Raw genomic sequence first — 24,308 nt, 5'->3', positions numbered from 1 at the left:
CCTTAAAATATTTTATATTCAAAAATTTTTCAAATCCAGCATTTTTTTATTATACACAACATATTTAGGGGGTGCCAGCAGTCATTTTCAAAAAAAGTTGTTTTTAGAACCACCCTAATATGAATATCACAAATTTTGATATATTTTTTAACAAATCTAATATTTAAAGATGTCAAATAGCACCCAGATTTTTTTTTTGAATTTATTAAAGTAATAATTTTGGATTTAATAAGTTTTTTCTCGTTCCCCGAAAAAATAGTTTTTATGACTTAGAACGTTTTTGTATACATCGATTCAAATATAAAAGTCATAAACTTGGAAAAACTTACTTCATATTTTATGTTCAAATCAAGGACTACTATACGGAAGGACGCGCTAAGTCGATTTCCTGACTCCGCTAGCGAAAGCCATTATTTTTATCAAAGTTGTAGTGTTCTTTTACGTTCCAGTAATAATTTTTGAAAATCTTTTACTTTTATTATGGTGAACAAATGTGGCGTTGTAAATTGTAAAGGGAATTATAATAAATTTAATAAGTGTCGTGTTTTTAAATTACCTAAAGGTGAAGTTGAGAAACAGAGACTGATTAACGTGCTTCCTTCACGTAAAAATTTTATTATGGAGCCATCTAAATTCTTTATATGTGAAAAACATTGGCCTGACAATACAGAAATGATAAAGGTGCCTGGTGACTATACTCGACCAGCATGTGTACCAAGTATTTTTAATGTTCCTTTTTCTTGTTTACCAACACCAAAGCCTGCGATTCGCCAATCTAAGCCTGAGGATCAGCAATTGAAGTATTTCATCAAAAAAGATAGAACAAATTCGTTTTCTGATTTTTATCTGATGTTATTGAAAAGGTGTCAAATACTCTTTCAGAAAATGAATTTGAATTAGATGATATTAAGCAAAAGAAATTGAGTTTCATTACAAGACAACTTAGACTCTTGCGTAACAAAAGTTTCTCTATAGCTGATTATTGCTTTGCAATCGAATCTTTTTATAACTGCAACTACCATCAACTTCGTGATTTTTTAGTTCTTCCAAGTAAAAGAAAGCTGCAGTCTATAATTTCTACCACTAACATTGATCATGTTTTACTAAAAACATTTGAAAAAGTAAAGAATAATTATCAGAAAAATGTTATTTTGATAGTTGACGAGGTAAAGATTAGACCAACAGTTGCTTATTCATGTGGAGTTTTAAATGGGATGGCAAAAAATGATCCAGAATCCAAAGCAACCTCTATGCTATGTGTTATGATGAAATGCTTACATGGCGGACCTAGTCTAATGATTTCTGTTACTCCTGTTCACAAACTAACATCATTGTATTAGTTCATTGTTGTGAAAGACTCTGCTATTATAATTGAAAAACACGGTGGAATAGTTTTAGGATCTGTAACTGATAATCATAAAATCAATCAGCAATACTGCAAAATATTTAACAGAATTACTGACTATCAGGCCATTCATCCATTAGACGATCATTGTGTTTGGTTTCTTTTGTTTGACACAGTTCATCTACTTAAATGCTTACGAAATAACTGGGTTTCTGAAAAGTGTCAAAAGATATCTTTAGATAATAAAACCATAGCTTCATTTTCAGATGTGAAAGGTCTATATCAAAATGAGAAAGAGAACATTTTAAAATAAGTTCCTTTATCCTATGCCGCTGTTTATCCTTCGAGACTTCAACTATAGAATGTGCAACATGTTTTAAGAGTATTTAATGAGAAAGTAGTAGCTGCCCTAAAACTAAAAGGAGCTTATTAAACCTCCTCTTTTATTCAGAATATTTTAGATTGGTGGAACATTGTTAATGTTTCTGCAAAAGGGCAAGATATTAGGCTGAGAGATCACAACCGATCTGTGCAAGATAAAGATTCAAATAATCTTAATTGTTTTTAGACATATTTAAATGTATGAAATCAGGACATGGACCTAAACAAGTCCAGTGTGTTACCCACGATACCAAAAAAGCCCTAGTGCAAACCACTGAAGGGTTGATAGCTATCTGCAAGCATTTGTTTTCAGTTGGTTTTGATTATGTTTTGCTTTGTGAGCTACAAAGTGACAGAATAGAAGGAGAATTTTCTGTTTATAGACAATCAACAGGGGCAAATGCTTTTATGGCAGCTGATGATGTTTTCTCTGCTTTTAAAAGCGTTAAGCTCAATTTGCTGCATTATTTTTAGAATCAGTGGAAGTAGGGCAACCCAATAGAAAAGGTCACATATGCGAGGGTCCAATTAGTATTGAAGATGCAACCTCAATTGAAACATGCATCTATGATGTGAGTCTTTCTGAAACTGAAGAGAACTCTGCTGCCTATGTGGCAGGGTGGCTTGAGAAAAAATGTGAAGGTGAACTAGTTTATCCAGATGATGAACCTAAACTAACAATTGAAGCTAAAGACTTTATTGAGGACGTTTCAAGGGAATATTTGACAGTCCCACATGAGTGTACCTATCAGCTAGTTAAAATTGGTTTATGCTTTGTAAAAGAAAAAAACACAGAGCATGTTGTAGAAAAAGACTTATAAACATTCTTTTTGTAATGGACACATACTATGATTTAGGTTTATCTTCAAAAAGCCTTTTCAGGCGTTTGGCAAATGTTCTCCTGCATGGAATGCAGAATTTGGATAAAGACCAAACGAAAAATGCATGTCTTTATCAGACATCAATTAAGAAGGCACGCCTAGCTGAATAATGTCATTATGATATATATATATATAATATTTTGTTGTTGCTTTTTTTAAGAAGTTTATTATATTAAATTCATTTTTTTTTTTTTAAAGATTTCACTTTGTTAAAAAGTCTCTAGAGGATATAATATTTACGTTTTTTCATAGTGGAATTTTTTTATATTGATCTTTTATGCTTTTTTAAATAAGTTTTTAATTTGATGTTAATTTTTTATTAACAATAACGCAAAATTATTTTAATAATATTTCAGTATTTTGATTTTATAAAACGTTATTTCGGCCAAATTTAGTTAAATAAGAGTTTAGTGAGAAATATTAAATGGCCTTCGCTAGCGGAGTCAGGAAATCGACTTTGCGCATCCTTCCGTATAGTAGTCCTTGGTTCAAATATGAAAATTAATATTCTACCGAATTTTTTTTAGACATTTTTTTGTCATCACTATTTCAAAGTTTTAATTTGCGATTAAATAGTTTCCATAACAACTATATTAAAAAAAATTAAAATCCAGTATTCTAAATTTTCAATTCTGTCGCAAGGCCCCAAAACATAGGAAAACGTGAAAAATCAAAAATTAAAAGACTTAAATTTAAGACTTTTGATTTTTAATTTTTTATTCCATTACACGATATTTCATTTAAATGGAATATTGCCGTTTAAACGACAAGCAAAGCTGCATATTCTTGGTTTGTAATTAATAAAAAATGATTGCAATAAATTAAAAAGAAAAAAAAAAGATATTAATAAAAAAATAATAATAATAGTAGAAAAATTTCATTGCAAAGTTAACCGCAAAATTTTTTTGCAGTATTTTGTAAACTGCAAACAACCCGATATAGATATGAAAACTTATTAACTACTAAACTTAACTGGAACAATCTGTCCTTAAGTAAAAACAAATGTTTTAATAAAAAAAATTGATGAACATAATATATTTCAACATTACAACAACCCTTGCAATAGATCAATGCACAAAAGATCCATTCAATGGGGTACTATGATCTCCGACTTGATGCGCTTTGATCTTGCATGAGTAACATTATTTACATGTTTAATACTGCTATACCTAAGGGCTACAAATGCTTTAGCTGAAGGGTATTAGTGTATATTATATAATACATCTCAAAAAAAGTAAAATTTATAAAAAAAGTATATATCATTACAACCTAATACACACTAGTGTATAAAGTTTTTATTAGGATAAATTTTCATTAGAAGAATGACCAAAATTCTATCTATGAAAATAAGCCTGTTACATACTATTAACATAAATATGTGTATAGTTTTACAAAACTTGAAGGTAGGACAGTTTTTATGAACTCGACGATTTAAAAAAATGGAAAAATTGAAGAGTCAAAGAATTTGTATTAAATTTTGTGTAAAAAATGAAATAAAGGGTAACAAAGTGTGGAAAATGTTACAAAAAGCCTATTGTGAGTCTGCTATGAAAAAAACACGTGTTTGCGAGTGGTATAAGCGTTTCCGAGTCACAATAAGAGAAGTTGCTGATGAAGTTGGGATATCAATTGGGTTATGTCATAACATTTTTTCAAATGTTTTGGGCATGAAACGAGTGGCAGCAAAATTCATTCCAAAACTGTCGAACTTTGACCAAAAAAACAATTGCATGAACATCGCAAAGGAGCTGCTAAATGAAAGCACCCTGAATCACCAAGACCGAAAAAAAGCACGTCAAGTTTGATCAAATGTTAAAGGTATTGCTTACTGTTTTCTTCGATTATAATGGCGTAATTCATCAGGAATTCTTATCACAAGGTCGTACGGTTAATAAGGAGTATTACCTTGAAGTTATGCGACGTTTTCGTGAAGCAATCCGAAAAAAACGCCAAGATTTATAGCAATACAATTCATGGCTTTTGCACCACGATAATGCACCTGCTCACTCGTTGTTACTTGTTCGTAATTTTTTGACCAAAAACGACACCATAGTCATTCCTTAACCTCCATATTCACTAGGTTTGGCTCCGTGTGACTTTTTCTTATTCCCAAAAATAAAGAAAACCTTAAAAGGTTGACCTTTCACAAGCCTAGATGACATTAAAAGCGCATCGCTAAATGAATTAAAGGCTATCCCAAATATTGAGTTTGATAAGTGTTTCAAGGATTGGCAGAAGCGCTGGCACAAGTGCATAGTATCAAATGGGGACTACTTTAAAGAAGCCAACATTAATGCAGACGAATAAATAAATATTTTTTCGAAAAAACGAAAATTTCTGGTATTTTTTGAACACACCTCGTATATAGAAGATTCATACAAAACTTTTAGCAAAAGTTTACAAGTAGTATTACTGTAAAAATATGCAATTATTAGTTTTCATTTTGTTGATAACCCGCGGACCATCAATACAAGTACTTGATTAACTGGTTAGCTATTAGATTGAATTTCAATGATCTTGTCATTGTTTTTGTCACAATCAAGATGTTGCTTTAAAAATTTTTTATCAAAAACAAGGCTACAGTTTCGCTTTAATTTTTTCATGATGTCTACTCGCATTTTTAGTAAAGCCATAACATTACATCTAGATAAAAGGTTAAACCTAATTAATTTAGTGGAATTATTTACATCATACTATGTTACGAAACCAAACCTTGCATCTTGATAGGAATTATTTATATCATACCGTGCATAAGTTTTTTTTTATTTTACAAAATTTAAATTAAAACATTGTTTTGAAAGTTTCTTTAAATTCTTCATATACTAGTTATTTAATAAATTTGATTCGATTAATAATTTTTTACTTATCTTTTGGAAACCGAAACTAGTAAATAAAAAAAATTCTTTTTTCAAATCCATGCTTTATGCAAGCAGAATTCTATTGGGCCTAGAAATTCTTTTTTTGTTATCTTTTGTAGAAGGAAAAATTACTGTTACGTTTTTAAATTTTTTTTTTATTAATTCAGTGTTCTTATGGGGAAATACAAATTAAATTTTTGTTAACTTAATTAACTTTTTTTGGTCAAATTTTTCCATTTCCTTGAATTGTCATCGAAAATGATTAAGTGTGCAAAATTTGAGCAAAATTGGTTGAGAAAAAAGCTTTCAAAAATTGATTTCAAATTTTGTGGCACACAAACATATATATATATAGAAAGTAACCTTATATAAAGCATGAAAAAAAGATATATCATTTACAACATTCTTTCCGAGCTTATTTACACAACTGATGACTGAGTTAAAGGCTGTCATGTTTAATAAAATTTATAGATAAAGCAACTTGGTTCTTTAAAAGCGAAATCAAATAATATTACAATTTATAATATAATTAGTCGACAACAAGGTGTATGATAAGTTTATGTTGTTTAAAAATTTATAAGCGAAAAATTGTTAAAGCAAAATTTTTCTTTGTTCTTTTTTCTTCAGTAGTACAGTCTGGTTTTTATCTTTGTTCTTAAAACGTTGCATTTAATTAACTTTTTATAAATAATTTAAATAAATATTTTATCAAAAATTTATATTATTAAATTCATGTCAAGTGAACTGAATAGAGTGAAACTGAATAGAGTGAAAGTTTTTAAATTTTCACACTAGTATCCTTCATTCTTCTTAAAATCACCTCTTGGTATGCGAAGCGAGTTATGATGCACTTTAGTGACCTGAACTCGTTTTCGCGGCCTCTGTATGGCAATTAGCCGCAGGAGTATAAACCACAATACCAATTCATGTCTAGTGAAAGAAAAGATAATAAAAAAACCTTTACAACAATATAAAAAGCAATTGCCTACGGCTATTATTAAGCCGTACGCACAGTGAGCCATAAAGACCGCCAGGTTCAACTTTTCCCCACCTCTAATTTTTTTTCATATTAGGACAAGTGCTGGTTAGATATGTTATTTTTTTGTATTGGACAAATCTAAAGTCGATCAGAAGTAACATAAAAACTTATTTTTTTACCCTATTTACCCCCCTTCAAGTGATAAAGTTATCCCCTTTATGATGATATTACCTCCTTTCAAAAAAAAAAAAATTTATAATTAATCTTTCATTATCCTCCTTAAAAAAATCATTACTTTTTCTTACTAATCTTAAATTGAAGTGATTTAAACTCCTTGTACACTATTATACCAATAGTTAAAAGAAAAAAAATACAATAAATGCAACAAAAATAACTCAACTACTTTTATATTACAATATTTACATTTTATCTAAGCAAAAGGTTGCAACAGTAGATTTCAATCTTTTAGCATAATCTTTATGTTCAATCCTTCGCTTGTATTGAGACCAACTTGGTTTGAAGGCACTATGAACAGCTTCTCCAGTCTGTTCAGCATATGATCCCAAAGAACAACAATTAAACTTTACAAATGGAAGAATATGACAGATAACTATATTGACTTTCCAGGTAACCTTCAGCTCTGTATTCAAATGCATCTTTGCATACTGCTGTAGGTCACAAAATGATACTTTAAACTCTTCAATAACTGAAGCTGTCTAATTCGTATCCAAAGGTGCACTCTTTAACCTTTTCAAACTTTCTGAGGCAATGAACTATAGGCAATAAATTAGTTTGAGATGCTAACACATCTCTCTCTAAAATATCTACTTTTTCCAGAAGTTTATTGGAATTGTTCCCATCAAAGCCTATCCCATGATAACCTCGAAGTAAGTTATAATGTTCTTTGAGCCAGTTTTTAAAAAGAGGCCAATGATCTAAAAGTAGTCTACCAAGTAATGTCACAATCCCCATAAGAGGATGTAACTCTGGTGGAGGGACTAAGTGATTAACTTCATCTTCAGCATTTTTGTCTAAATAAACAAGTCGAGGACTAATAACATTTTTAAAATCTTTCATCTCTAACCGCTTTGCCCCATTTTCAACAAATAAGTTGTACCAATAATCAAAAGAACCTAACGTTCTTGGAGTACCACTTTCTAGGGAACATTCGCCTTCACAACACAAGCAGGCATATTTACCTGAATGAGAAGACAAACCAAAGATGCTGTTAGCACATTTTAAGTCAAATGCAAGGTGATATGTAACATTATCCAGATTTAATCTACTCAAGATTTTCTGCAAATTTCAATTGTCTTCACAAACATCTTCAACAATAGCAAGAATAAAACACCTTTTAACTCCACTGTCAATGTAAATCTCATTTTTATTAGTTTTATCAAAGACATTTACAATTACTTTCAGAAATCCTTGACCTCCATCTATTGATATACGTATCATACTGGAGACAGGATCCATTCCTCATTCAATTAAAATACTAAGAATAAATTCAGAAGTGTCATAGATAAATACTACATGTCTTGTTACAATTTCATCATTCCAAATAAAGTTCTCTTGTTCTATTTTATATTTAGATTCAATTTCTTCTTGTAATGATGTCATCATACTAATTACATTATTCTCCACAACAGTAGATGATCCCAGATTCTTACGGAGACTTGATATCAGTTTTTTTGTTTTATTTTTTGTCAATTCCAAAACAGAAGTTAATTCCATCACTGTTTGAAATGATATCTGATTAAAAAACTTTCTAGAAGATTTATTGTCTTTAGTTTCAACAGTTAAAGTTAACGGATTTCCACCTTAAAGATAAAGTATAATTAATTATATGTATCTTTAACCTACCCCTACTCTAAATTTACAATGCAAACATTTTGAAAAAATTGTTAGCAACCTATACAATTGCTTGATTACAAAAGCCTCATATCTACTGAGTGTTTTATATGTGTATTTAAGTTTTATCTGAACATATAAACCCTTTCTAATTATTTAAAAATGAAAATAAAAACCTAAACACCTATAGATATTTTAAAGGACTGGCCTCTCTCAATGCCTTCTCGCTCCATTTTGTTTTTTATTATGCCTGAAGCAACTTGCTCACATGATGTGGGATCAAGAGTTTCTGCCAAATTAATTAAATTCAAAACAGCCTGACTAGAACAACAGTTGTTATGAAATCCTGAAGAATAAAATTTACTCTTAAAATAATATACGCCTAAAGGCTTTTTATTGAAGTTTATAAATGAATATTTGATAACTTTTAATTTACTTATCAAGTAACTTATAAATTTTTAACCTCTTGCAAGGAGAGTAAAGCAGCAGCTGCACATATTTTTTTTCAGAGATTCAACATCTTTTGTATTAACATGAGATGATTGTATAATATCACTAAGCTCAGTACTACGTCTAATTCTTATTTTCTTCAAAATAGCATTTAATAAAAAATCTTTATATGTATTAATCATTTAACTTTCAAAACTATTAAAGAAAAAGAAGCCGAGAATGGCGGATTGCATTATTTTTAAGACTAAATTTTTAGGTTTTTTTAATTTTTAATACTTAAAATACTAACTCTTCTGATCAACTTTAGATTTGTTCTGCTCTTGAAAAAGAATTACACTAACTGCATTTACTTTAAAAAAAAAATTAGAAGTGGGGAAAAGTTGAACCTGACGGTCTTTATGGCTCACAGTGTACGATGCGAATGCAAGAAAACCAATATTTGTATACTCCGGATAGGATGGTAAGGTTTCGTTGCACAAAGTGTTTTTACATGTTCATCACCGATGACGTTAATGTATTTTAGTTTGATTTTAAGTTTGGGCAATTGTTTTAAATAAAATAGATTTCTTATATAGATAGAATTCTTGAAGTAAATAGAAGTTACGTGAACGTAATAACAATAATAATAACAACTTTACGCATAATTTACAATAATAATAACAACTTTACGCTTAATTTACAATACTTTACGAGGATGACCATATTTTAGCAATAAATTTCGAAAAAAATGAACTTAATATTATAGTTATTGGAATATACCTCTCCTCATCGCGGAACAGCCTCTCATCATTGGAAGAATACAAAAGTCAACTAGATATCGTCTAAGGTTTAATTAATAGTTACGAAGGTAACGGTAATATAATTATAGCCGGTGATTTCCAATCTTTTCCACACCAAATATATGACTTATTTGAAAGATCGAATTCCAAAAGAAATAGTTATTCTGTCTACTTATCTGAATTTTTAAAAACAAATCAATTAGAACTAGTAGATGTAACTAAAGGTTCTGGCCCTAATTATACATATCGGCACCAGACGCTACCGAATTCGTCATATATTGATCACGACGCCATACCAAAATATACAAATTTCCTAAGTCTAAAATGCATTGTTCATCCTGAGTGCTCAAATAACTTAAGCGATCATTTACCACTTTCAATATCAGTTGAAGTTGAAGGTAAGCACACTAAATACAATACCACAATAGAAGAAGATACTAATATTCCTAGCTACGCTTGGAACAATTCTAACTTTATAAATTGATATAATGATCATTTAACCAATTGCTTTAACTATCTTAATTTTACTGATAATTATGAATACGACCTTATTCAAATCTATAAAATAATTGCTGGCAGCGCTCAAATAGCTTTTAAGGAAACTTTAAAAAGTAAAAAGCAATGTTTGTATTCAAAATCTAGGTGGACACCTGAATTAAGTCGTTCTAAAACTATTCTTTCAATTCATTTCTACAAATGGAGGGATTCTGGTTTTTAAAAGATTTAAACTCCGTAACTTTCAATCGTTACTTAATGGCTCGTAAAAGCTTTCGCAAAGCCGTCAAGTTGGCTCAAAATAATAAAATTTGCGCACAGTATACTAAAATTGAAAAGTTAAAAAATATTAGACCAAAAAACTTTTGGAATGCTTTTAGATGTTTAAACAAAGACATAAATTCTAGATTATTTACCATAAATAATAAAAAAGACAAAGAATCCATTACTTCAGAATTTGCAAACCACTTCGAAAAAGTACTGAATACTTCAAAAATAACACATCCTAATGGAAATCATCGGAGAATTCCCCCGTGTACAAAACATGATGATGTTATAATAACTGAAGAAAATATAATTAGGGCTATTTCGAACCTAAAATTTAAAAAATCTCCTGACTCTTTCAGTATCTCAGCAGAACATTTGAAATACGCAAATTGTGATACTTTAACAAAATGGCTCATCAAATTTTTTAATTATTCCATTAATTATGGATGGACACCATTATCAATGTCGACGTCTATTATTGTACCCCTTGTTAAATCGTATAAAAAATCTTTAGATAGCCCGAACAATTATCGCGGTATTAGCATTATACAAATTTTTACAAAGGTTCTAGAATACCTAATCCTTATTATATGTCCGGATATTAGAGATACTCACCCCCTACAATTTGGGTTCAATGCTAACTGTTCAACGCTACATGCTGAATTTCTAATTAGCGAAACAATTAAACATTACAATAGCAACAATTCACCTGTATACCTATGCTCTTTAGATGTAGAAAAAGCTTTTGATAGCTGCAACTGGAATATCCTATTGAAAAATTATATTTCGATAAAAAATTACCACTCTGTATAGTTAACACTATCTCTTCGTTATATAACAATAGTAGTGCAACAGTCTCATATCAAGGTTGTAAATCAAACTCCTTTCTTCTAAAGCAAGGAGTAAGACAAGGATCGATTCTTTCACCTCACCTATATAATATTTACACTGAAAGTCTTCTTGAAACTATTACAAATCAAGGTATTGTTGGCACATCGATATATGGTAACTTCACTGGTGTGGTGGCATATGCGGATGATATCATACTTTTAAGCTCTACCCTCTCTGGTCTCAAAAAGCTTATAAAAACATGCAATATTTACAGTAATTTAAATTGTATTAAAATAAATGCCGAAAAAACTGAATTCTTGATTTCAGGTAAAGCACAAATACAAACCAATACGATAACGATATCTAGTAATAAAATAAATCTTCAGAATAAACTTAGACATCTGGGATTCACATGGGATACTAAACATTCAACTTTTGCTTCACTCAATAATACAAATGTTGATGAAAAAATTTCAAACTTTAGAGCTGTTGTTCAAACTCTTATTCAATCTGGAATCCGGTTTGCCCACCCAAGTTCTATTTCTTATATATATAAATTACTGGCAGTCCCTACCTTAACTTATGGTATGGAGATATGTGAAAATAATTCTGATTTGATGAAAAAGCTAAATGTAATTGGAAGGAGTGCACTAAAATCACTTTTAAATGTTTCAAAACACAGTAAGAACTATACAAATTCGCTATTTAAAATCCAGGAAATTTCAAAAAGTATTCAACAAAATAAATTAAACTTGTTTCTTCGTCTTCTTAATAATAAAACAACTTCAGACATTATTTTTTCACAACTGAAACACCCCTTATTTAAACATTCGTTTGTTGGCGATATTCAGGACCTATGCCGTTTTCGGATGCTAAATTTTCAAAACTTAATTTAAAATAAAAAGAAGATAAAAATAGCACTTTCTAAAAGTGAAATTTCCTCCGAAGTTGAACAAACTTTGAAACATGCAATAGAGTGCTGGAATGCGAAAGAGCAAAGAGGAATTTTTAAACAAATTCTGGAAGAAAAAATTGAAAATCACGAGAAATTACTTTCTTATTTTTCTTTTTTACCTTGTAAATTACATTGGGTGTTAAATAAATGAAATAATAATAATAATCATCAGGATAAAGTAGATAAGATAGATAAAATAGCTTTTTTACTTAATATTTTTTTATTTAGTTATAACTTCAGTTGCACCAACCACAACAGGTAACTTAGTACATTTATTTTAATACTTGAATTACATTTGTTACTTAACTTTTAATAAATATTGTTTATTTTAACATTTTCGTCAAGATTATATAAACAAACTTTTTACTTGATAATTTATTTTAGTTGCTTCTGGATCAACTTTATATAATGGTAACTCAATTATTCATATTTTATTATACATAAATGTAGATATAAAAACGTAAGTTGGAAATTTTTATAGATTTAAAAGCAGTAAGCTTTTTTCTAAAGATTCTTTCTATTTTTGGATTAAATTCATTATCACTTCGTTTGTTCTATTTTTATATAATGTACTTTAATAATTTTTGTCATTTTGGGGTTTGTTATTTTTCTGTTTTTTATTTAATTAAAAAACAAGCAATAAATATTATTTTGATTTAGCTTCATCGACTTCATTATCCGGTAAGTGAATAATTTTCTTTTGGTAGTTTTTCACTTTGGTAAAACACTTTCAAAACATTATAATAGCGCCCTAATTTTTTTAGATAGCAATGAAGTAATAAGTAAGTTTGATTTTATTATCTAGATTTTCTTTTTTACTTCTTTTTTAAAATTAAATTAAAAATGTTTTTTCTATTTTAGATCTGAAGCAACAGCTTGATAAGCAAGAATATATTGTATACATAAATTATGTTAGAGTGTCAATGTTCCTAAAGAACAGAGCAACAAATTGGCAAAAACACTTATCTAATTTTTTCTTTCTTCTACACAGTGTTTCTCCATGAGTAGGTTCATCAGGAAAAATTCTTCCTGATGAACCTACTGATGGTGAAACACTGTGTAGAAGTAAGAAAAAATTAGATTAGTGTTTATACTAATATATATATACGTATATATATATATATATATATATATATATATATATATATATATATATATATATATATATATATATATATATTTTTTTTTTTTTTGGTTAAGTTTCTTTTTTAATTTTTATTTTGTTTATTTATTTCTTTTTTTAGTTCTCCTTCAAAGGCGAGTTGGTAAATTAGGCATACTGTTATTAATTTAGTTAGTAATTTAGTATAAACTAATAATATTTTGATAAAGTCTTTACAACTTTTTTTTTTTTACTATTTTTTTAAATTTTTTTTATGTAAATGTACTTATGTTATGTACTTATATACATGTACTTATGTAAAAAAAATTCAAATGTTCATATATTTACAATTTTTTTCTATCTAGATAAATTGTCAAATGGCAAAGTTAAAGTTTCATTTAAAATGTCTTATGTACGTGTTTTTATTTATCTTTTAGCAAGCAAGAAGAACATTTAAGTTTATGTTTTTTTTAGATAAAATACCAAACGGTAATTATAAGTTCTCAATTGCTATAATATTTGCTTTATAAGTAATACATTTTTTTAATTATAATATTGCTCCATCATTTAAAATTGAAATTTTAAAATTCAGTTAAAAAAAATATATCAATTTTTATTTTTATTTTTAGAACTTACGTATGAAGATTAAAAAATCTTTCGGCAAAAGAAGCCCGGACCTTTGACCCATCGGTAACTTCAGAAGTGGGTTCAGTATTGGGGGACTGACCACCCATCATTTAGATGGGGAGGCCAACACCCCTCACAGGGGTCGAAGGTCCGGCGGGATAATTAAAAACTTTCATGTCTATATTAAAAAAATGGTATTTGTAGACATGAAAGTTTTTGTGTATATATTTATATGTTTGTTTTTTTTTAATTTTGTTTTTTCTTTTGTGTACAGTGTATATGTGTATGTATATATATATATATATATATATATATATATATATATATATATATATATATATATACTTATATATACATACATATATATATATATATATATATATATATATATATATATATATATATATATATATATATATATATATATATATATATATATATATATATATATATATATATATATATATATATATATACATATACAGTGTACAGTGTATATGTGTATGTATATATATATATATATATATATATATATATATATATATATTTATATATATATATATACATATATATATATATATATGTATATATATATATATATATATATATATATATATATATATATATATATATATATATATATATATATATATATATATATATATATATATATACATACATATATAAATTTAATTTTTTGTAAATAACTTTTGCTCTCCTATAGTAAGTGTAGGGTAGAATATGATGAGCATCTTAAGCGGAAATTGGAATACTTTCATATATAATTATTCTGGATCCAAAATTTTTGCGAATAATAAATTTTTAGGGATCTCTATTCATGAATCACTTAGATATTTGGACACCCGAAATTTTTTTTAAAAAACACAGGTTTTAAAAAAGCAGTAAAAGTGCTCATATTACCCACACAACTTGGTAATATGAGCATTTTAAATTAGGTCAAAAAAATAACATTATTTAAATTAAAAAAATACTAATCTGACAATAAGAACAAAATTTTTTTTATCAAAAACATTATCTAATTTCTGGCATAAACTTAAATTTAAAAAAAAGAGCCTAATATCTCTTACTTCTGTTTTTTAAATATATTTTGCTTTGCATAATTTATGGACAATCCCTTATTGTTGTATATTTAATGTCTGTTTTCTGGCCTTTTTTTGTTATATGTATATAGAAAACATGTCTGTTGATATTTACTGTAATGTGATCTAACAAACATCTTAGGCTATTTGCTAATGCTTTGCGTAATTGTTGTGATGTTACTGTTGTAATGCTTTGTGTTGATAGACAGCTTGGCTTACCTTCCCGTTGGTGTCTATCGTTATTACAGGTAGTTTCACTAACTGCTTTTAATCATTTACTAAAAGCCAAGATAACATTTGATATTTCTACAGTACAATTTTTATACCTCATAATAATTTTTTTTATCTTTAGTGTTATTAATTATTTTCCTTTTTGAATGAGATTAGTTAAATGAGTTGGCTTTTGATTAAAAGATTTTGGTTTCAAAACTGAGCACCATTGTCAAAATGCTCTGGGTTAAGTAGTTTTTAAAAATCCGGTTTCTATTTTGTTCTTTTTTAATTTTTACTAACTTACTTTTCTATAACTTCCTGCTGATATGGAATCACGTAACTTTTTAAATATGTTTAATCATATTCCCTATCGGTAATAACTATTTTTAATTATTTTAATATGGTTTTCTTTACAATAGGCTATGCTTTGCTCCTCGGTCCTGTAGATGGCGGCTGATATAACTGATTTTGAAAAGTGCCTTAAATGTTAATAAATTGTTTTCAATTGTCTTCAATTGTTTTTAAAGAAAAATTTGTTTTATGAAGGGTTTTTATTATTATATATATATATATATATATATATATATATATATATATATATATATATATATATATATATATATATATTTTGTTACACATTTAATTACATATCATGTAAATAAATTTGTTTTAAAAAAAAGTAAACACAAGTTTAAATATACTTTTTACAACTGTTTTATATGGTTTTAACATCTGTTTTATAATCTTTTCAGCTGTGTGAATAAAAAAATCAACTCTTTTTACTCAGCGCTTTTAGATTAATTGCTCACCTTTATCTGAATACATTTATCAATTTTGCTCAAATTTGTATTCACGTAAAGCGTAACAATTACTTCAAAAATGTTGAATAAAAGCAATCGCGTTCTCGAAAGAATTTCTTTTCATACAAGTTGACAAGTTATGTTAATAAGTTATATTAGCATACAAGTTAAGGTATAATTTTTGTGAATATTAATTTTTTAAGGATCACTCATCACTCTTAGAAAAATAAAGAACAGTTTAAAAAGAATTAAAAACTACTCAGTTAAAAGTAAAATTAAGAGAAAGAAAAGGGAAAATTAATTCCGGATATTTTACCTAAACAATTTTCCGCAATTTTAAAATAAGACTTGGATAATCTATGCACATATTCAAGTCATATTTTAACATAACGCACACATCCCGGGAATCATGAGAAACTGTCACGGAAGACTCCAAAAAAATCCTTTGGAGGGAATGATCCTCACACATTACTGTTCTCAAAAATGCAAAAAATGAAATCTTTTGTGACCGTCCGAGAAAAAAAAATCAGTTTGAATTTTTACATTTATTTCTTAAAATCATGAATTGACAACTTTGACTCTTCTTGCATTTTTACAGCATATCTAAACAAATTCTACTCAAGCACTCTTTAGATATGGATACTGAGATGAATTTGACCAAAAACATCTTTACTAAGCAAAAATAAGTAAAATATAAATATATTAAAAATCCTTTTCAAAGTTTTATATCTATTCTAACAAGCCGTAAATGATACCATTTCCTGATATGTAATTTTTTATTAGACAGGAATTTATCTGCTTCGGATCCCATTTAAAGGTAAATTTTCCATAAAAATCTAATGAAGACAAGGTGTTTCTTGACCAATAACTCATTTTCTTTTTAATTTTTAAATACATTTTCAATGTCAACTTTTGCTAGTCACCAATGACAGCCCTAATCATATGCATAAAAGTAGTGATTTTCTTTAGGTCTGCTTTGCGATCATGCCTAATTCAGTCAAGTCCCATGATGAATGCAGGAAAACAGTTTGTTTTCTCTGCATGACAAAGTGTGTCAAAGAGGTAACAGGCCGCTTGATACAAGTTGTGCTAGAAACCTTTCCAACTCCTATAGACTTCAGTTACTCAAGAGTGCCCAGAGGCATTTGTGACACATGTAGGCTTACATTAGGGAAAAAAGCAAGGGGAGAGTCTGTCACCATTTCTACTGTCTTTGACTTCTCCTTTATCAGGATGAGACCAGTTACAAGAGTGCAAGCATGTGACTGTCTTATCTGTAAGATAGGGTGGATGAAGTTCCTTGAAAAACCTCCTCTGAACAACCCACCGTCTTCAAATTCAGCACAGCCTCAAGCAACACAGCGGAGGTGCTCAGACTGCCTTTCAATCATTGGAAGAGGGGTGTCTAACAACTTGCACTTAAAAACCCTAAGGTTGGAGAGCAAACTGCAGCATCTGTAGTTGCTGCTAAGGAAGCCTCTCCACATGGGACTGTGAAACTGGCTCAAGCATCTGGTAGGCGCCCTTTGCGAGTGAAGAAAAGTAAAACTTATTGTTCTTAATAGGTACTGCTACATTATTTTCGTGGTTTAAATACTTAAGAGATTTTTGTAAATTAGTAATGAGAATTCCTCTGCGATCCTAGGTCCATCCAGTACCAAAAATCTCTTCCCTGAAGCTGATGTTTTGAGCGCTCGAGAGTGCAACTTCAAACCAACACCGGGCTGTCAAATCAAATTGTAAAGAAGCTAGTGTCCACACTTAACCACTTCTCCCAGACTCGAGCCTTGGAGCCAAACATTCACGCAAAGTTTGCTGAGCTTGGCAAGAGCTTAGCAGAATACTTTACCCAATCTACAATTGAGATCACCATTGACAAAACAGAAAAAAGAAATCAAATTGTTGTTCACTGCATCAAACTAGCAGACCTTCTTGATCAGCTGCTGCTCCAAAGAAAAAATTTACTCAGAATATGCCGTGAAGCTTGGAATTGATGGTGGAGGAGGCTTTCTCAAGATCAGCCTCAGAGTTCAAGAAGCTGAACAACCTGAAGACTTACAATCTCCCCCTCGAAAAAAGACTCTGGCTTCACAAGTGGCAAAAGACACAAGCCTCAAGCGCCAGCTTCTGGTTGCCATTGCTGAAGATGTTCCTGAAAACTAAACCAACATTCAGAAGATTGACTTAATCCATCCTGATGGAGTTGACTTTCTCCTCTCCTGCAACTTAAAACTGGCCATCATTGTATATGGCATTCAGTCCCATTCCTTCTCACATCCCTGCACTTGATGTGATGTTGAAGAAAAAAAACTCTCTCAAAAAGGGAACCCTTGGACGTTTGGGTCACTGCGACAGTGCTTTGATGCCTTTCAGGTAAAAATTACATTCCTTCTTTAAGTGGAAAATTTATAAGTTTTAATTTTTGACTACTTCAGTTACCAATTTAAACAACAACAACTGTTTCTTGATACCAGATCTAACCTTTATTCTTTCATTAATGTCATGGAGCTCCACCTCCTCCTTGGTGTGGTCAATCACCTCTTCAAGGCCTTAAAGGAGGCTTGGCCAAAGGCTGATGATTGGCCAAGATCACTGCACATCAAGAGCCAGTCTTTCCATGGTGGCCAGTTTGCTGGCAATGAATGTTGTAAGCTTCTGAGGAATGTAGATGTGCTGAGGCAACTGGCTGAGCAGGTACTTTTTAAGTTTTACAACTTACCTTATGCTAATTTCTTCATAAGTACATGGTATAGTGTTTTGTTTCTGTTTTTCTTTACTAAATTTGAGCATTTCTTTATACAGGATTGTGCCTTCAATATTTTTGGCATCATCAACACTCTTCACAAATTTGATGCTGTAGTGTTCTCCTGCTTTGGCAGCACCTTTGATCCTCACTTCGCTTCAAATATTCAGGCATTCAGAGCATCACACCTTTCTCTCCAAGGGGTCAGTGTCACCCCAAAAGTTCACGCAGTGTTATTCCATGTAGAAGACTTTATTGTGTTAAAAAAAGAATCACTTGGCAAATACAGTGAGCAAGCCACTGAGGCATTGCATCACAGCTTCAAATATCATTGGGAAAGAAACAAAAGGCCCAACAACCATCCAGAGTATGCAAAGTGGCTCAAAACATGCATGGTTGACTTCAACAGCAAGAGTGTCTAAAGTCATCAAGAGTTTATAATCTGTTTGGCTTGATTTAGGAATCCTTTTAAAGATTATTGTGTACACATTCATCTTAGCATCCATATCTAAAGAGTGCTTGAGTAGAATTTGTTTAGATATGCTGTAAAAATGCAAAAAGAGTTAGAGTTGCCGTTTCATGATTTTAAGGAATAAATGAAAAAATTCAAACTGATTTTTTTTTCTCGGACGGTCACAAAAGATTTTATTTTTTGTATTTTTGAGAACAGTAATGTGTGAGGATCATTCCCTCCAAAGGATTTTTTTGGAAACTTCCGTGACAGTTTCTCATGATTACCGGGACTTGTGAACGATTTTGTTGCTATTTGCGCATGTAATGTTCGAACGTTCGAATTTAACTTAACTGTTTTCTGTATCTTTAATGAAGTTTATTGAAGGCTAACTGTATCTTTAATGAAGCTTACAATTTAGTTGAAGCCAAGAAAAATAAATGTAAGCAGAACTAGAAAAACATTAATAAATTTATATTTCGTTAGAGAAAACAAATAAAAATTAAATTGTTTTAATAATTTATTTACTAATACTATTTTTTTACTTTTTTTAATTACTAAATAAGACTTGGATGGATGCATGTAATTCAAATCATATTTTAACAAAACAATTTTGTTGTGATTTGCGCATTTAATGTTCCAACGTTGCAGATTAAATGGTTAACTGTATCTTTAATGAAGCTAACAGTTTTGTTTAACTAAGAAGCCAAGAAAAATTAAAGAAAGCACAACTAAAAAAGTATTAATACATTTATATTTCATTAAAGAAAACATAATAATTAAATTGTTATTAATCATTTATTAACTAAAAACCCGTATTACGGGTTGCCTACTGCTAGTTTAATATTAATATTAAATTATTCAGAATTGGCTAGAATTGCGAAATTTTTAAAAATAAGATATTTGTTTATAAAAAGCCAGTACTAGAGTAGCTTTAAAGTTTCTGAGTAAAAAAGTTTCTGAGTAATATAACATAACATTAGTTTATTTCGTCATTTTACACATTTTACAATGTTATCTATAAATTTAAACAAATACATATAATTACAAGCTGATTGGGGCAAGTAGAAGTCAAAATGACTTATCATCAAGCCCCTTCGTGAAATACAAAAAAGTTCAATAAAATTTTACATCTTCCAATACTATATAAAAGAGTAAAATTAATAAGTTCAAAAAAAATAATAGTTAGAAGGTTAAAAAAGAACTTTAAGTTAATAAAGAAGAAATTTAAGATAAAGTTAAAATAAAAAATAGCAAATAAAAAATTACAAATCAGTACATATTCGTATACATATTAAAGACAATAAACAAAAAAAATAAATAATTAATTCGGTACATATGCATATACATATTCAGTACAATATTAAATTAAATAAAGTACATAAAAAATTAAAAATAAAAAAATTATTTCAATTTTTAAAAAAAATGAGAGAATGTACGTAATGTTCAAACTTAGTAGATGTTTTTTTTATAGTTCTTTTAAATGTAGCTATAGATTTTATTTTTTCATATTTTCGTCAAGAACCGAATTCCACAAGCGTAGTGGTAATAGCTAATTTAAAATAGCTTAAAGCTTCTTAGAATCTTTAAGCTCAGATATTAGCTCAGATAAGCTTTTTTTTTCGTTAAAATCAATCGAATGGAAACAATAATAGTTTATTTACTGAATAACATTTTGTCTAATTTTTTAATAGTTTTTGTTTCGTAAAACTTAAGAAGGAAATTAAAAATCAAAAATATTTTTACCAGACAATAAATAATAAAGATAAATATCCCTAAATCCCCTTGCAGATCTGCCTCTGTTTGGTGTTCATTTGTTTAATTTCATACCGTTGGTCCTTTAAGTAAGATCCAAAAATTAGTTGCTGCAAAATAACTTTTAAACTATATATACCCCAAAAGTTGTTTTAAATGAAAATCTAATTAATGTTCATTCTCATTTATTTTGATTAATCGGGTAAACATTTTGATTAACCGCTTAAACATTTTAGGAGTAATAGATTTAATATTTTTGAACATATGAACAACATGTGACATTATATAACATATTATACAACTTAAACAAAAACATGATGACATTATACTTCCTAGCTCTACACCCTCTGACCTTCAAAAGTTTATTAATACGTGTATTTATATGAAAAAAAACTGCAAAAAATAAATGCTGACAAAACTGAATTCTTTCTCACCGGAAAAAAAGAAAATTAAAAACTGCCCAATAACAATTATTAACCAATAAATGAAACTTCATGATAAACTTAGTCATCTAGACTTTACATGGGTTACAACGAGTTCACCTATTGCCTTAATTGTTTAAATATTGATTGCTGAATAACCAATTTCCGGGCAATAATCCAAACTTTTATTCAATCAGAAATCCGTTTTGCTCACCCAAGCTCTATTGTCCAGGTTTGTAAAATTTTGACATATATTTATTATATAGTATTTTTTTTTAGTAATTTCATCACAGATTTCGCTCTAAGACATTAAGCAAGGCTTATAAGTTTTATATTTACAAATTTACAAAAAAAAGACATTTTTATTTCGTTATGAGCATTAAAAAGATTCGTATCATCAGGTAATGGTAACCTGTTGCCTAATAATTAATAACCTGTGTGCAGTGACGGATCCATAATTTTTTGGTGTTTGAGCAAATTCAAAGCATTTGTATGTTTAAACTTTTGTAAAAAAATGATGATTTGAAAAAAACTGCGATGATTGGAGTTTGGGAACAAAAAACTTATTAACTTCATAGCTCCTCCCTCACTCGAAACGTGGGGGTCAAAAAATTGATAAAATATTTTTGCTTTGTTCTCAACTAGACTTATATTTATCGATAAATTTTAAGTTTCATAGTATTATAAATCCGTCACTGCCTGTGTGTATCATTCGTATCAAAATGGTTAGGGTAACCTGAGGAAAAGCGATAAAGGGAGAAAAAATGAGAAGTTAGCAGGATTGTTTTGTTGACCCTAATATTGTTTTTGCTTTCATGTTTAAAAATGAATTTCCTAAAATTTGACGTTAAAAAAGAATTTTTTTTATTTTTTTTTTATTTTGTCGTAGAATATAACAACTTATAAAATAACATAAATAGTTATACAAATGGCTGGAGCAAAAATAAAAACTTCAGTTTGTCTTATCACCAAGCCAATTATGCCTTCATTACAGGTCGTTTTTTAAAATAAAATATATAAATCGTGATAAATGCTTGTGATTAAATATATATATATAAAATGTGTAAAACTACTTTTCAAAAATTTTTTTTTCTCTTTTTTTTTCATCAATATAAATTTTTTACAAAATTGTTAACGTAACAAACTGACTTGAGCAAGCAGAGGCCGATGGTCTTATCAGCTTGCCCCGTTAATTTCAATTATATTTTACAATGAATATCAATTAAATATAAGATAAACACAAATTATAAGATATTTTAATATATAAACATATAAGAAATGGTATAATTAAAATAGCCAAGTAAATAAAGTAAATAAAGTAGATAAAGTTTGGCATGCTGGTCTTCTCCATAAGCTTTCTTCTTATGGTGTATCCGGCAACATCTTTAAGATCATTGAATCCTTCCTTTCCAATCGTAGCATAAAAGTTGTCCTTGATGGACAACACTCTTCTTCTTATTCTGTAACTTCAGGGGTTCCTCAAGGTTCTATCCTTGGCCCTATACTCTTTTTAATTTATATTAACGATCTTCCAGATATTCTCACATCTAAGGTGGCATTGTTTGCTGATGATACTACCATTTATTCTTGTCGTGCTAAGAAACCAACACCCTCTGATTGCCTGGAGGGGGCATTAGAGCTTGAAAAGGATCTCACTTCTGCTACAGCATGGGGCTCACAGTGGCTGGTGAACTTTAATTCAGATAAAACTCAATTTTTTTCAGCCAATCGTTATCGCAATAATTTAGATCTTCCTATATTTATGAACGGTGATGTACTCGATGAGTCACCTACTCTTCATCTTCTAGGACTAACTCTTACTTCCAATCTTTCTTGGAAACCATATATCAAATCGGTTGCAAAATTAGCATCTGCTAAGGTTGCATCTCTTTATCGAGCTCGCCACTTTCTTACTCTGGATTCTATTCTCTATCTCTATAAATCTCAAATCCGGACTTGTATGGAATACTGTTGCCATATCTGGGGCGGATCTTCTAATGATGTCCTTTCTCTTTTAGACAAGGTGCAAAAACGCATTGTAAACATAGTTGGACCTGCTCTTGCAGCCAACCTCCAACCATTATCACATCGTCGTAATGTTGCTTCTCTTTCTCTTTTCTACAAATACTATAATGGGCACTGCTCTGAAGAGCTAGCGTCTCTTGTGCCATCTACTAAAATTCATTCTCGTGTTACTCGTCATTCAATTAAGTGTCATCCTTTTTCTGTGACTGTTCCTAAGTGCTCCAAAAACGCTTATTCGTCTAGTTTTTTTCCTCGAACATCAGTTCTTTGGAATTCGCTTCCTTCATCTTGCTTTCCTGATTCATATAATTTGCAATCTTTTAAATCGTCTGTCAATCGTTATCTTGCTCTACAACCTTCATCTTTTCTCTTACAGTAACTTCCAACTTTAATTAGTGGCTGCTTGCAGCCTTGTTGGAAGCGAAGATGTTTAAAAAAAAAAAAAAAAAAAAAAAAAAAAAATGTATCTTTATAAATATAAATGCGATTAAATGCGTTTTTATGGATATAACCATGAACGTTTCCAGCCATTCTGTGGATGTAAAAAAAAAAAACTCAGGACGTGTAAAAGTTTTTAAAAAAATAAGAGATTGTTTCAGTAATGTTGAGGTCAAGTAATTGTTGTTTAACAACGCATTTAAAATATTGAAAAGAGTTTATCGTTTTATTCTCATTTGTGAGAAATGAGTTCAACAATTGTGATCTTCTTTAAGATATTGAGAATTTGAATTGTCTCAAAGACATTTTTGGAATATAGCAGTTCTGCTTAGAATGTTTTGTTTCGTATTTATGATCAATAAATTGGAAGTAATTATGGAATATTTTTGGGACCGAATTATTTTTTAATTTGAACATAAACTGAAGAATGCTACTGATGCTTTGTTCATAAATATTAGGAACTCTCAGTTTTTTTATTATTTGTTTAGCACTAAAATATCCATTTGTGAATATGCAGCAAGCTTTCTTTTGTTTTTTATTGGCTAGTTTTGATTGGTAAG

The 24,308-nt window shown here is 29.3% G+C and overlaps 1 protein-coding gene across 1 annotated transcript; it reads left to right on the top strand.

Annotated features, from left to right (window-relative positions):
- The first annotated feature begins 4,046 nt into the window (after window positions 1-4,046).
- On the top strand, window positions 4,047-4,412 carry LOC136075895 (protein GVQW3-like). Its single transcript, XM_065789337.1, has one exon. It carries the CDS (start codon window positions 4,047-4,049, stop codon window positions 4,410-4,412), a length of 366 nt encoding a protein of 121 aa, XP_065645409.1.
- The last annotated feature ends 19,896 nt before the right edge of the window (window positions 4,413-24,308 follow it).

This window comes from Hydra vulgaris, chromosome 02 (assembly GCF_038396675.1).
Source record: "Hydra vulgaris chromosome 02, alternate assembly HydraT2T_AEP".
NCBI classification, from domain to species: Eukaryota; Metazoa; Cnidaria; class Hydrozoa; order Anthoathecata; family Hydridae; genus Hydra; species Hydra vulgaris.
This window is presented reverse-complemented; position numbering and strand designations above follow the sequence as displayed.

What these genes read in the sequence shown, in the direction of transcription:
- LOC136075895 (XM_065789337.1), top strand. Translation starts at nt 4,047, where the DNA reads ATGGAAAAATTGAAGAGTCAAAGAATTTGTATTAAATTTTGTGTAAAA.